The sequence below is a fragment of the Rosa chinensis genome, chromosome 2 (genome assembly GCF_002994745.2).
Source record: "Rosa chinensis cultivar Old Blush chromosome 2, RchiOBHm-V2, whole genome shotgun sequence".
In the NCBI taxonomy this organism is placed as follows: domain Eukaryota; kingdom Viridiplantae; phylum Streptophyta; class Magnoliopsida; order Rosales; family Rosaceae; genus Rosa; species Rosa chinensis.
This window is the reverse complement of record NC_037089.1, coordinates 18,533,403-18,549,232: the sequence shown is the minus strand read 5'-3', so window position 1 is coordinate 18,549,232 and position 15,830 is coordinate 18,533,403. Positions and strand designations below refer to the sequence as shown.

General features: G+C 37.5%; 2 protein-coding genes across 2 annotated transcripts; both read right to left on the bottom strand.

Moving 5' to 3' along the window:
• Positions 1-1,557: 1,557 nt before the first annotated feature.
• LOC112186616 (U-box domain-containing protein 4) lies at positions 1,558-8,726 on the bottom strand. Its single transcript, XM_024325082.2, has 5 exons — positions 8,501-8,726; positions 5,366-5,646; positions 4,401-4,517; positions 1,993-4,044; positions 1,558-1,870 (listed from the first exon to the last, which is right to left on the bottom strand). Exons 2-5 carry the CDS (start codon positions 5,639-5,641, stop codon positions 1,811-1,813), a joined length of 2,505 nt encoding a protein of 834 aa, XP_024180850.1. The 5' UTR covers positions 5,642-5,646; positions 8,501-8,726; the 3' UTR covers positions 1,558-1,810.
• A 2,271-nt stretch (positions 8,727-10,997) lies between these two features.
• Positions 10,998-15,557, bottom strand: LOC112186578 (aspartic proteinase 36). The gene is made up of 12 exons (XM_024325041.2): positions 15,154-15,557; positions 14,945-15,065; positions 14,413-14,840; positions 14,137-14,293; positions 13,530-13,612; positions 13,343-13,439; positions 13,089-13,161; positions 12,764-12,967; positions 12,294-12,418; positions 12,059-12,160; positions 11,883-11,980; positions 10,998-11,470 (listed from the first exon to the last, which is right to left on the bottom strand). The coding sequence occupies exons 1-12, from the start codon at positions 15,429-15,431 to the stop codon at positions 11,302-11,304; spliced, it is 1,935 nt and encodes a 644-aa protein (XP_024180809.1). The 5' UTR covers positions 15,432-15,557; the 3' UTR covers positions 10,998-11,301.
• Between the last annotated feature and the right edge of the window lie 273 nt (positions 15,558-15,830).

The window sequence follows — 15,830 nt, the reverse complement described above, 5'->3', positions numbered from 1 at the left end:
TTGCTATCCTCCCTTCATGACTTGTACAAAAAGCAGCCAAAACAGCAATAGTCTGGTAAACTATTCCAGCTTCTGGATTCATCACAAACTCCACCAAGTACTTCACAGCACCAGCTTGAACAATCCGTTCCCCGTTCTCACGAAAAATCAAAATACTAAACAATGCTGTAGCTGCATCTTTTTTCCCCTCTAAGACTCCCATTCCCTAGTAACTCAACTAGAGGCCTAATAGCCTTGGACCTTCCAATCCGAACCTTGTTTTCCCAGGTCATCGAAAGGCTAAATAATGTGGCAGCTGAGTTCTCCTTGACCTCATCACTCCCATTCTCAAGCACATGAACCACAGACTCAATTGCCTTGGCAGCAGTAGCAATTCTGATCTCGTTGTCATTATTGATCGACAAGTTAAGAAGTGCTGTGACAGCATTTTCTTGTACCCTTTTGTCAGTTGAGCTTAGCAAACCCACCAAAAAGCTTATGGCTCCACAGTTTGCAATAACAATCCGATTGTTCATGTTATGCTTTGCGAGTAGTCGGAGCTGAAGTGTTGCTTCTCTTTGAGTATTTACACAAGTGCCATGTAACTCTTCAACCAGATTCTGGACTTGGGATTTGACTCCCTTGAGGTCAGCTCTTGTTTCCATTGCTGAAGGACAGGAACAGTTCCTTGGGACTAATCTCCCAGATGCTATGCGCCTCATTTTGGTGTAGGTAGCTTGTGGAGTAAACCGAATAAAGAGAAGTATGTTTATAAAGTTCAAATGAGCACTAAAATAAAATCTTATACATCATTTATTAGTTGAAGCTTATGAAGATGACAGAGACATAATAGTTGGTCAGAAGTTTTTCAAATATGTGAGTGTGGTGTTTGTTAATGCATAAAAGGCAGTCTACAACCTTCTCATGTCCTATTGGTTTTCTTGAAAAAACTAAGGACACAAGGATTTGAGATTGAAATTTCTAATATCATATGCATCTATATTTTAATATTTTGTTGCTTACAATTAGGGGTTAGGTTAATGGGATCACTAATCAATAGATAGGAGTGCAACTTGGATTAGAAATCCAATTCTGATGAAGTTTGATTAAAAATGCTACCATACATGATAAAAATTTCTGAAAATTCCAATTGAATCAGAATCAATTCAAAACTCTTGATGTACTCTAAATATTTAGAAGTCTAATATCAGGATAAAAATCCAAAATTATATAAAATTAATACTCATTTGGTAATTAGGAATTTCAGGAAAAAAAAAAAAGAAGCAGAATGTATTTCTTGTTCAACTATTTCACTACCATTTGGCATCTCGCAGCTCCAATTGACGCAAAGAATATTAGCCTGTCTATAAGTTTTCAACAGCCGGAATGGCCGAGCAGTATTCTTTTTTCTCTTTGATGGGGTTTTGCCTCCATCGTAGAAAAAAAAAAAAATATATATATATATATATATATATATATATATATATATATATATATATTAGCCTGTCAAAATTTCAATGAGCCACGAATGGGAATGAATATATTAATATATAACTACATCAAATGCAGACGGGCATGAACCACAACAAACAGTTCAACAACTAGACTCGCAGGTATGAATTTTCTTTTTTTTTCCAACATACCACATAACAAGTACTTTACAGGACTGATACAAATTCTCTATAAATCATTTGTTTTTCCTCTTTCTAAAAATTACATTAAATCCACACAAGAAGACCTTCAAATGAATTATTCGCACCAACAATTTATACATCATCTATAAAAAGTTGAATCAAAACCTCTGGTGACAGCAAAGATTCTATTTGAGCAATTATCCTCTACCGGCACTACCATGTCTATGGTCTCTGAAGTATCTAAGTAGTGTCTGAGCCTGCAAGAAAACCAAAGACTTGGTTAAACAGTATCTTTTGACACATAATCTGTCATGAAGTCTAAAACCTAGAGTGAGAGAGAGAGAGAGGCAACCATCAAAAGACACATACAGCATCATACCTTTTCTCTGGCCCTTGGGGTGCCAGATTGTGACAATACGACTAACGGCGGGACAGCTCCTTCTTGGAGCACCATACTGCAATACCTATTACTATTTGTGCAGAGCTGTAAAAGAGCAGCAGCTGCATTCTCCTTCCCTCTAGCAGAACCCAACTCAACCACCTCAACTAGAACAGGGATCCCACCCTCCTGACCAATTGCCGTCCTTCCTTCAGGAATTGTAGAAAGATTAGCCAAAACAGCAACTGCCTTGTCAACCATTCCAGCAGCTGGGTCCATTAACTCCACCAAGTACTTTACAGCACCAGCTTGAACAATCCGACCTTTGTTCTCATGGAATATTGACAAATTAAACAAAGCCGTGGCTGCATCTTTCCTCCCTCTAGGAGTCCCATTCCCCAATAGATCAACTAGAGGCCTAATAGCCCCTGACCTTCCAATACGAACCTTGTTATCCTCAATCACCGAAAGGCTAAACAGAGTGGCGGCTGAGTTCTCCTTGGCCTCAGCACTCCCTGTCTCAAGGACATGAATAAGAGGTTCAATTGCGTTAGCAGTAGCAATTAAAGTTTTGTTGTTATCATTGATCGACAAGTTAAGAAGTGCTGTGACAGAATTTTCCTGGACCCTTGAATCTGTAGAACGGAGTAATTCCACCAACAAGGTAATGGCCCCACAGTTTGCAATAACAATCCGATTATCCATATTATGCTTTGCAAGCATCCGGAGTTCATATGTTGCTTCTCTTTGAGTATCAAGTGAAGTGCTTTTCAAGTCCTCTACCAGGGTTCGAACTTGGGCTTCTAGTCCAGAAAGGTCAGGTCTTGTTTCAGTGGATGGAGTCAAAACTATCCTTGGGATTAAGTTCCCAGAAGGTCGGCGCCACATTGGGTTTCGAGGTCTTGCCTCCGGCAATCTGGTTGGCAACTCAGTTTCTCTGTGTTGAGGGGTAGCAGCCGGTGGTCCTGATCTAAACTCCCCAGAAGCATCACTGCTGTAGCCTGACAGGTTGCCTGATGTCTGTAAGGACCCATCGGCATCTACTGCATTTTCTCGAGTACCATTGGTATTAGAAAGTATGCTGGATGCTGAGGCACTTCTATTATGGTTTTGTGACGACTGGTTGGCTTCAGTAGTAATAGGAAATTCATTTCTGGATGGTGATGTAGACTGTTGGCTCACTAGATCTGTACCCCTTTCGTCTATAGTGGCAGATCTATCTTCAGAACTTGTAGATGATACTCTTGCGATATCCAAAACCTGCCCATTTCCAGCTACTGACAAGGAACCTTCTGATGCGGAACGAGGATGGAATGGAGAACTTCCTTCCCGATGCAATCCACCAGATGAGATATATTTATTAGTGGGGGAACCCATAGATCGAGTTGACTCAGGTGACATTGATGAATTGACCCTAGAATGAGGAAGAATAGGCAAGTCCTTTGGCGCACCAGGCTCTGCATGTCCAAGGAGGTGTGTTGGCTTATTTAAGCACACAGACTTTGTGGGATCAGGCAGTTTCACATTGTTCGACTCGCACCAATTTGCAATCAGTGCCTTTACAGTGTAATTAGGTATCAAATTGGTGTGAGCTAAAGTCTGCCGTGTCTTAGGACAAACTGTGAGGCCAAGATCAATCCAATTCTTGATGAAAGTCCTCTCATAGGTTTGTCCTGATGCCACAATCACTGGATCTGTCATCAGCTCCAGAGAGAGAGGACAGCAGAAATCAGCAGGTATTGGAACTGCGCTGCAGCTTTCAGACTGCTTTATCGTAATAAGACGCTCATGCATACGAGTGACGAGGGCTATCATATGCTCAATATATTCTGCTTCCTCGATCTTTTCAGATTGTTCAGCATTCTCCTTCAGCTTTTCGAGTGCCACAGCCTCGATAAGGATCTCCTGATTCGACCTCAAGCTAAGGCCCTCTGCAATTTTCACTAGGATCTCTGAGCTAGGCGCAATACCCTCCACTAGATCACTTATAGCATCTTTAATGACAGTTGATGTTTGCTCATAGCTCATATGCTTTAGTTTCTGTATGCAGGGCTGCAACCAACCAAGGTGAGTCTTAGACATCTCAAAATGATAAATCCACCAAAATGATATCAATTACTTCACTGGCATTCAAAAAATTTAGTGTTTAAAAAATTCACCATCTAAGTAGGGATTTTTAGCTCTGTTGGCGGAGACTGCTTACTTTATACCCAAGAAACAGATTACTTTCCCCTACCCCAACAATGCTAATTACAAATAAATACATGGTTTTACCATCTAACAGACGGTCTTTCATCTAACAATGTACATTTGATAGGCGATAGACTTGAAGCAACTGAGTGTCATGCTCTAGTGTAACACAATAAATAAAGGTAGAGAATTAATAACTTGTCTCACACATTTCATACCTCAAGAGATGCTGAACCCAATTCATCAGGGAGATGTTGCTCAGAAGTCTTCAGTAGCTGAAAGACATCCAGGCTACAAGTCGAAATCTTTGATATCAATGATTCAACTTGCAGAACCTAAACAAAAGAGAAGATCATTAGAGAAACTGTCACTTGTGAAAATGCATCAATCTCTATCCTCAGGGAACTTAAATTGTCACTATCTATTTGGGCCACTAGCGGACAAAAGTATATATAATTTCAGTGAATTTTGTCTCTCAAACAAATGATAGTGCAGTATATCTATTATTTCAGAATTCCATTCCACAATACAATTTTGAGCTAAAAGTAAACAGGCATGAGAGGGGGAAAAAAATAAAAAATAAAACAGAACAAAACAAAACAAAAACAAAAACAAAAATATCATTACAATGAAACAGATTACAGAATTAGCGACAGAGCTCCAGGCAAGAATTAGAGTGGCTTATACTTCCAATATTTACATGTATAAAGCAACCTTTTAGTAGAATTCGACTCTAAAAAACCAAAAGTTTTGATACTCTTCCAAGGAAGCACTAATCAGCAAATCTGATGACAAGGATTTAAAAAGGGGAATAACTGAGAAATGGAAGAGACCACATTGGCACTATAAATGCAGCAATGTCCAGATTCATCAACCATTTCCTGCCATGCCTTCTGTATAGAGTCTAGACTAATAAAGCCACACAGCATGTGATATTAAATTTAGAGTATGGAAAAAACACAGGAACAAAGATAGGGTAACAAGACAAAGAAAGGTAGACAAAACCTCTATTAACCACAGCTGGGGAGAGAAATCCTATTAAAGTATCAATTCTAACTAAAGGCTTAACCGCACTTCAACTTGGTCAAACTTATGACATGAGCCTGTGACCATGAAGGGTCAGTTTTAGTAAAATTACATCATTATTCACGACAGACTACAACTGAATTGTATAGCAACTTACAAGATTCACTTTACTCAACAATGGCTGCCAGTCTTGAAATTGCTCCCTCAATTCATCAACATAGTGACCCAGTTCTTCAAATTGCTTATTAAGCACTTCATAAGAAGCTATCTCAGAATCAACAATGGCATCAAGTACATTCTTCAACAATTTTAATATCTCTTCTGTTTTTTTGTAGTACTTCTGAACAGGGTCCAAATTTATGTTCTCATGGGATGAAAAATGGAAAAAAGAGGAGATTTTATTAAGAAGTGCTTTGAACATCGTTATCTCCATGCCACCTGTGTCAATATAATAAGAACACCCGTCAATATTAAGATTTAAAAATCCTATTCACAGAATGAAAGGAATAGAAGAAAACAAAAAACATATTACTAGTAACGGAGAAGCATGCATAGCATATATTTCATAATGATAATGACAAAATGATTAAACTGATTTCATATGTAAGTTGAAGCACAGAGTTGACCTTTCTAAACACTGGAATTGACATATAAAAATTGCAACACTAATTTGCACTTTTGTCAGAAATTTGATCCTAATGAAGAGACTGAACTCAAACAGATTTATAATGCATCAAGGTAAACTGACAAATTTCCAGCGGTACACGTTTCCCCGTTCTTCTAATAAATCCCATTATCAAAAGATTATATTTTGTTAATGTCAAACAGACACTTGGTATTAATCACTAATTCATCATAATTTCCGGATAAGTTAGGTAATCTAATTTGCTAAAGCATACTGAATATGCAACTATGAAGATGCAGTGAGCTAAGGCTAACCAAAACCTCTGACGAAGCTGCCTATCTTTTTGAAACTGAGGATTCCTTCATTATTCAAATTTCAAACAATGGGGTACATATGAATTTGTCATACAACCTTCGTAGAAAAAAAAATGGCATGAAAGATTATGATAAAAAAGCGGAACAATAGGGTAGAGGCTTATTTTTCTCCTTCTAACTGCTGTAAAGGCATATGCAAAGATAATTGAAGTCAGAATCAGCATATTCCTGAATAAGCTATCTTGTTATTAGATATTTCAGAATAACACACCCATTGTTCTTTATGTGTAAAAGTCACTGACATAGATATTTTTTCTTCTTTTTTGTTTTCTAGTTGGCTTGACATGATTCACTTAATTATTACATATAATTTAGAAGGAAAATTAAGAATTGCCATATTTGTAGTAAAACTCCCTATATTGTATTAGTTACCAAACAGGCACAGTCTTAACAAGCGGATCATATTATTGAGGAACATGCCCATATGTATATCTTGAATTGTTCTCCTAATAAGAAATATATAATAAAAAAGAAAGAAAGAATGCACCTTTATTCACCATGAATACACAACTTTTCACAACAAAGCAATCTTTCTTATTTGTGATCCTTCAGAATCTATAATCCATAAAAATGAGGAAAAGACTTCTCAAAACTATACACACTCACTATTAAGCAATAAAAACCAAATCTTGGAAATCAAATATCCCCAACTAGTAAACCCTGCAAAAAGAGAAACCAAAAGTCGAAAACTCAAAATATGAGCTTGATATGTGTGTGTGTGTGTGTGGTAACATAGTCGATGTAATATTGACATTTCAAATCTTTAACTGTTCCCTCATGGCCTCAAATTTGTTTAGGCCTAAACAATTTCCTCACAACTTTGTTCTGTCAGCTTTCCTACAGGAAGAAAGCTTAGGTAATGTAAAGGAGCACTTGCCTCATTCCGCAATGCTTCCCTTGCTATCCCATCTGCCTATCCATATATAACATATATAAAGGATATGATGGACCAAAGATATCTTCCCTGATTTTCTTCTTCCAATCATACATATGAAATTAGTCTATCACCGCCGGCTCTTTTTCGTTCCTCTCTTATCTTTCTTTCTGGTTGTTAGCATACAGTAGTACAATGTACAAATAAGAATAATAATGACTGACTCACTGTGGCTTATTGTAAACTTGAGTATGCTTCTCATTAATTTGACAAAAATTTCCTTGTCTTTTAGCCAAAACATCAAGGAAATTTATAAATTCCAATCATCATGCATGTGGATGAGGATGTTTGAAGAACTTCAAACCGATGGAATTTCAAACAATGAGGATGTCTGAAGAATTTCAAATGGTGGCAGAGGTGATGTGACATTGGTGGAGCCGGTGATCGTGGTGGTTGTTGTGGTGATGATGGTTATGTTGGGTGTAGCTTTCATCTAAAATTGAATCGTCTTGGAAATTTAAAAATGACACCTATTTAGGTAGAATCAAAAATGGGAATTTATGACCCTCAATTTATACATCTATTTCCCCAGTGAATCGAGATAACGTGCTAACAATACCAAAAGAGGAAAGAATAGCTTGTCATTTTCCGATCCTGACTTTTTCCTAAATACCAAGTTGAATGTTCCACATTTCGAACATGCTGTTGCAGCATTTAGCCTTCCCAGCTCCCATACATTTTGACATGTGTACAACATTTGGCAAATAATCATATATCCGAATTCCAATTTCACTAATCAATTACAGCTCCCATCTCCAAATCATAACTGTCTCCTACTTCCCGCCTCAGATAGGCTTCACCAAATCAGCAACTATGATCAAAAGTTAAGAGACCCTGAAAAGCATAAGCCTAGAACACAAAAGCCTTAATCCTCAAACCCAGCCATTCACTTATCCAGGTCTTATACATTACCCAAATTTCCATCTTTTCACTTTTTAATCTCAAACATTTCTTTTCATCATAGCCAAAAACAACAACCATTCAGAATTTAAACCCAAGCACATATTCAACTACAAACATAACCAAAAAATATCAACCTTTTCTTTACACTACTATCTGGGCGTGATCATTAATGCAAAAAAAAAAAAAAAAAACTCAAAATTTGAATACAACTCATTAAACCCAGAATGGGATTCGATTCCCCGAAACAAAACACACTCCAACTAAAGTCTAAGAACAAACAAGAAAGCAAAATTGATCAAAATCAAACCTCAAAATGTAGGTACAGATAGTCAAACAAGCAGTCAAACCAACAAAACCGGCAAACCAAGCAGACAACGAACCTCCCCACAATTCAAAAACCCTAAATAGATCAAGCTGAAGATGAAAGCAGAAACAACAAGTGAAAAAAAGTTGTACCTTGATTTCGCGAGAGAGAGAGAGAGAGAAAAAACCCAGAGAGCAATTGAGCAAGACAAAGCCAAAGTTCTCAACTTTCTCCCAAAGGGTTTCAGAAACTTGACGACCCTGAAAGCAGGAAGCGTTTCCCTAATTCTCTGTGTATGAAAATTTGAGAAAGAGGGGTTTTTTTAGTAATTTTTTAATTTAGGTTTTTGGAATTGGAGGAATTTATATACATTACAGTAGTAATCTGTTTGCTGCCTGCTGCTACTGTTTGCCTTTTGCTCGTTGGAGACTAAGGGATAGTTTCGTCATTTCGTTTGGAGAGTTGGAGTTGGAGAGGTTTTGACTGGAAATGGAAGTCATTTGGGTAGCCGCCAAATTGGCCGGTTTACCTCCATTGGTACCATTTCTTCTGGTTTATACAAAATTAAAATTTAAAAACTAAAATCAGTCTTTCTTTTTTCAATTACTATTTGGCTATATTGCAAATGACAAATACAATCCCAATTTTTTCTTCAACATCCTGGATTTATATACTGAATTCAGTGCTGGCAATGTGGGGGCGAGACGATGTTGGATTCGTTATTTCTTATTACCATATTCGTTAGTTTTTTATTTATCTATTGTTATATGCGCGTCTTATTTTTTGTCATGTCAAGTGTTAAAAATTAAATAAAATTATAAATAGAATTTTCTTTTTCACCTATAAAAATTGTGTTTTTACTGGTTACTAATGTGCAGAAATTCAATTGTTCATTTTTCCCTGAAAGAGGAAAAAGAAATGTGCGAGCAAGTAGCATGACCATGTTGGGTAGTCAAGCATCCTTGAGGGAATCAATGGCACTAGTCAAGCACGTAATCATTTGAGATTGTTGAGGATGAATGAAAATAAATAGACAAGACTCAAATAATTGGAACTGACAGTCTGACAGAAAAGTAGCTTTGTTCCCGTTTGCTTCTTAGCCAACTGTGCATTGCATAATCTCTTCTGTCCAACCACATGGCATGGATATCATTCCATGCTTTCTCATTCTCTTTCACCACCCACTGTAAAAATCATGAAAAGTAAGTTCCATGTCGGCCTCCGAATTTTATAAAAATCTTCCAATTTGTTTGATTAACTTAAAAAAATTCTATCCCTAAAAAACGCAAGATTCATCCCATTCATTTTCATTGACCGGAATGCCGCCGCAAATGACCAAAAGTGAAGCGGTGGCATCAATTATGCTGGGCGGGTGGCACGGATGAAGGCAGCCGGAAATAGCCTTACGTGGTTGGTGTGGAGATGGAAAGAAGTCCTCCACAAGAAAATCGAGAAAATTAAAAACTCGTGTCAAAATATTTGAAAAGTCAAAAAAAATCTTTGGAGATTCACCTCCCTTTCAAAAATTTGGTGGGCAGTTTATAAAAGGAATGAACTTACATTTTATGAAAAGAAAATGAAGGCAGTAAAAATTTAATGATCTTTCCCAAGAATTCAGAATGGTATCAAACATTTTATACTTTAATCAGCCATTTGGATTTTATGCTCTCTAAAATTCATTTTGACCAGAAGAAGAATCTTCTTTGCCAAACAAAGATAGAGACAGATGGCAGCAAGTGCTTCAAATGTCAACTATGCAGTTCCTATTCTAATTCTCAGAACCTGCTACGAACTCTGTTTTGGGTGACTCATTCCAACGACTCTTGCTATCCTGTTAGTGTTAGGTACAATTTCTTGAGCCTTGGCTCATTAGCTATGCAAAGGGACGTTGGTCAACAATCTAATATTCTTTTCTCTTGTAGTCGTCTTGACTCAATAATCATAATAGCTTTTATTATTATTATTATTGTTATTGAGAATGAATGATTCATTTATTTAAAAGAAACTAAATTACAAAACATAGAAAAAACTGGTGATGAGCATAAATTCTCCACTCTCTTTCTTACTAACTAAATCAGTTACGGGTTCGTCACCAACAATGACATCCATAAGCCAAGAGGGCCCAACCCTTAACTTAAAATGTCGCCCATTATCCTCAGCTACAAATCTTGCTACCACATGATCCGCCTAACCCTTCTAGAAACAAATTGAACACCTTGAACACCCATAGATCCCATAAGGAACCTAATTCTATCCACTAATAAGCCTTCGTCGGCAAGGCATTATAACAACTTAAAATGATACATTTGTTTTCAGCCGTCAGATTCACTTTTCTCTAATAATCCCCTAAAATCTGTCTCTTAAGTGAGCAGACCTCAATTAACATGTAACACAAGCAGCTAATGATAAACTACATATTTTATTGTGTTAAATTGTTAATTATCCATTATTTATTTTAAATTACTAATAGACCACAACTCATTGACAATTAATGGTAAAGAGAATAATATAATGAACAATCTGTGAATCATTTGACCAAATCTAAGAACAAAATTCTTTAAGCATGACGAAATGTGACAAGTGAAACAATATTCTAGATCACCTAGTGGAGTTGAAGAAAATACAAGGAGAATAAAATACAAAGAAAAACAGCTCAAAAAGAGGCCTTATTGGGCATACTTTTGATTCACTTGTATGTTGTTACAAATATTCACATACAAATTCAATTAAGTTTACAGAATAAAAATGTGTGTAGTTCTATCTATACCTCTCTACTATCTAGGCTTTAATAATGAGCATCCTTTTCTTTGGACTACAAAGAATGATTCATCATATTGAACAATAATCTGGAGTAGTTTGTGATTCCAGATATTTTTGTTGTCATGCGAGTCAAAAATGCAAATGGCAGGCATTTTGTGCCATCAACCACTGAGCAAAGACAGCTTCCTGAGTTTCAAAGTGGCTGGAGTTCTGCCTCTGTAACAGTCGCATCCACAGGCTTGTATGGATTGACGGTCCGTTGTCGATGTCTCCAAAAAAGCCACAATCCAGAAACTAATAATCCAATAACAAGAACGACTAAAATTGATATAACCACCACATGACTATTCTTCCACCACGTCCTGTGCAATTTTAGAAGACAGATATTAAGAGGCTATTCTACTTGGGAACCTCCCCTTCGTAAGTGGGAGGTTGTGAGTTCGACTCACGAAAGACTAGTTGTAACATTTGGGTTGTTTATTTGATAAAAAAAAGGTATTCTACTTGTGATACTGTTATCCAATGGACATGTCCTCTCTCTAAATGCATCAAAAGGCTATTGGGCCCTTTGGTCATGCACCAGTACATGATGACATCTTATTATCAATCGTAATTATTCTTTGTGGAATGTAACCATTGCATTCTATCTCTTGAAATAGTTTAACGTCATGTATATTGCAGCACTAGTTAATACATATGAGACCGAGCATTACCGTCTCATATATGCATGCTAAGGAGATCCTAATGTAATGTTGTCAGTGAAATATAAGTTACCGTTTTGCCTTGGGCTCAACCCTCCAATCAATCAACTGATAACTTCCAAACATGACAGGAAACTGCAACCGATGTTCAGCAAGCCTGGAAATTATAGCCTGTGGGAAGAGCAAATCATCAAGCAAGTAGTTAAAAAGTTGGTAGACACTAGTTGCAATTCTACAGGGCAGACTTACCACAGCTGTTGTATTAGAAATGTATTCGGTTGAATCTGCAGGGGTTATGTCCCATTTAATAAAGGAATGATTTCCACTGGAAGAAAATTTCACCAAATTGACCTGAAATCATCCATTCAAAATTGGCAACCTAAGAACTTAATAAAATATCTATCTATCTGTAGTTACAGCAGTATTGAACTCTTAGTGAGGAATCATGAATTAATATCAATCAAAATTCATGGTTTTGCTTGACCTGTGAAGTGTTAATGTCTAATTCCTGAGCTATGAATTCACCAAGTTCTGTAATGTGGGGCTTCAGATCTGAGTAGCTGATGTTCAAAGACATATCAAATGTTATGTGTCCAATTTGGAGGTCTCCTGTACGTTACGGTTAACAAGGAAAATTTAATTAATAGCTATAGAAACAAATTAAAAACAGAAGGTAGTGCAATATGTCTTTTTCTGAAAAAGAATGCGGCATAAAATCAAAATTCCCTAACTTTTTGGGGTTCGAATTTTGAGTAATAGACATACATAACTGTATCGTGATGTTAATATGACAGCAATAATACTATTATAAACAATATTATTTACTTTTTAGGTCAAGAGAAGAATTGAGTTATTCACACCAGCCAATGAAAGAACTCGATACTGAAAGCATTGGCTGAGAACGGAAGTAGCAAACTAGCTTAATATTACTCGAAGTGTTGTATCCTGCACTACCTGAAAGTACATATGGCGATCCAGATGGAGCTACTGTAGGCTGTGTTTTGGCAGTTGGATTCTTTTCCTCAGAAGTAGGAGGCATTGGTAGAGGTGAAGGAGATACATGAAGTCTTTCCCACAACTCAGAACAATTAGTTTTCCAAAAACCAATCTTGGAATGCTCACGGTCGTATGTTACAAGAGTATTGCGGACAAGGATTCCTACCATAAACATCACAGATAGCATGATAAGATTAATTGAAAGTACTTGGAAAGTTAACAGAAAAGCAGTATTATAAGATATAAGATGTGTAGAACTGTGGAACACTTGCAAAGCATCTACCTCCCAAAAGTGTAGTTGGATCCTTTCCATTTTGGAAAATCCCAAGACAATAAGCACCATGCACCTTTGAATGCTTCATGGTTGATGATGTTTTAATAGAGTAGAAGAATAATCGATTAGTGACATCAAGTAACCAATGGAAACTCACAATGTTGCATAATAAAAATGACAACTTTTTTTAACATTTCAAAATGCAAGTGTTTTCAGGAATAAGGGGGACGGTTCAACTAAAACCTAAAAATTCAGTCACTTACTCGGAATAAGTAATTTTCAGGAGATAGGCCAAACTTTTTCCCATTGCCAAATATCATATCAACTTGTGGAAAGGTGCTTGAAAGTTGGGACACATCACTGAATTAAAATTGAGAAAATTGTTAATTGCATCCTAAGGCAAGTGATGTAGTACAACCAATTAAGTTCTCAGAACCCTATATGTGATACCTTACATCAGTGGAAAAACAGATATCATTATAGTTGGGATCAGGGCCACGGATCTGTTGGAGTGAATTAACTTCCTTCATGATCTACATGCCCATTCAAGGAGGAGAAAACGAAAAAATAGGTTAGAAGCTGAGATCTTGGCAGTATTATAGGTGCCAATTTAATGAAAGAAAGCAGTTTAGGTATCATGAATATATGAAAGAACTACACCTAGGAACATCCCAAATATAAACAGAAAGGAAATTCTTAGAAAACAAGGTGTTTGAAATGCCAAAAGCTCCTTTGCAATTAAGGGACTGCACGTTCTTCTACCCTAACTACAACTTAGATGTACTATGGAGCTTCTAATTGGTCATACATATCAATGATGTGCATTATATTCAAAACATATTACCCCGTCTTCTTTGGCAATTCTAAAAGACAAGCTGCACAACAAAATTAATATTCAAGAGGAGGCTTTTACTCAATATTAATTAAAAAAACTGTAAGGTAGCAGCTAAAGTTGAGCATCAGCCAGAATATCTTATTATATGGCCTTGTAAAAAAATTAAAGCATTATTTAATCTAAAATCCAAAAGTAATCAACAAGGGCAGAAGAGAATCTTACAGCCTCTTTAAATGCTAGAAATGCTGCTTCTGGAAGGTAAGCGTATGTTGTGCCACTGTCCAGGACTGTTCCATGTTTTCCATCAAAGACGCTTGGATTCAGAGCCAATTGCTTCCCAGCTACATGTATCTCCTTCAAATCAATATTGTAGTATGGACTGTTGCCATCCCGAAACTAGAGTAAATGTGTAAGATGTATAGATTGTATTTCTTTTTTTAGCAAATTGGACATGCTGCACTATATGTGGGGAGATAAAAAAAATTCTAAACAGCACACCTTCGTCCGGCGTTTGATTGCGTAAAGACCATGTCTTCGGGAGCTGCGATGCCACCAAGAACCATTGCACCCCCGCCAATGTCCATCCCACCATAACACAAGGAGAACGAATCACTTATAACACCTTTCCCAACAAGCTGATCCACCACACTTAGATCACCACGTCCCAATCCCATTATCCCATCGGCAGCCTGGCTGAACAGGTCACCGGTCTCCACATTCTCACACCCGAAAACCGCTCTCTGAGGCTTGAGATCACTCTGGTTCCCAAATGATATAAGATCCTCGCCCAGCACACCACTACTGCTGCTCATTTCGGCATACTGCCTCTCGTATATACAGTTCACCCTGTCATTGTCACAGGAACAATCTATGTTGCATTTCACAGCTTGGTACGTGTTCGACGATTCGGGATCAAACTTAGGGTCCTAATCAAAAATTCCAAATCATTACATTAACATCAAAAAAAAAAAAAATCTAACACCATTTACGTTCTCCCTATAGCAGAAACCAAAATCGAGTGTTTGATTACCTGGTGTCTGCCACACTGTTCACAAGAGGAGCAAGGCACATAGGTGACAGTGCTGCCGGTATCAACAATCAGAGCAAACATCTGCGGCGGCGTTCCGATCCAAAGCCGGGTCGTATAGTACCTATCCACCACACAAAAAACGACACCAATTTCAATTCCGAAATTTGAATCGGCAAAACCTAAAACGAAACGACAAGAGAGAAACGTACCCGTTGCGGAGGAGATCGTCGTGGAGGCTCATCCTGGCGTTGGGGCGGCGAGGGGACTCGGATCCCTGAAGGTGGCGACGCGAATTAAACGTCCAAGAAGAAGAAGAGGAATTGGGAGTGGAGTGGTAGAGAGGTAACACCATGGCCGGGACTGGAAGTGAATGGAGAAGGAGAGCAGGGGTGCTCGGATTGGCAAAGACATGGACGGAATCGATAATGAAGATCACGAGAACAATGAGGATGAAGGTGAGGCGAGTCGGTGATGCCTCCTCGGCCATTTGAGCCGGAGCCGAAAATGGTTCAGATCGGGAATGGAAACAGAGAAGAGCAGAGGAGGAGCTTTGAGGCTTTGAGTGAAGAAGAAGGAATAGGCCTATTCATTTGTTAGTTAGTTTTCTTCAATAGAGGGAAAGTCAGCGGTTATAAACCAAACTTTTATTGGTTGCTGACCAAATTTCTCTTCAAAATTTAAAATAATTTTTCTTTTCTTATTTTTATTTTATTTTTTATTTCTTTGAAATAGACCCTGCAACTGAAGTTGGGCATTCAGATTTCTTCAACGACTACCATGCGTGTAATCGTGTATGGCATACACGCATTGATCCGACGGTGCGTGAGCATTATCCATTATTCATTGCAGAGACTCATATACCGTTGAATCATGTGTGTATAACATA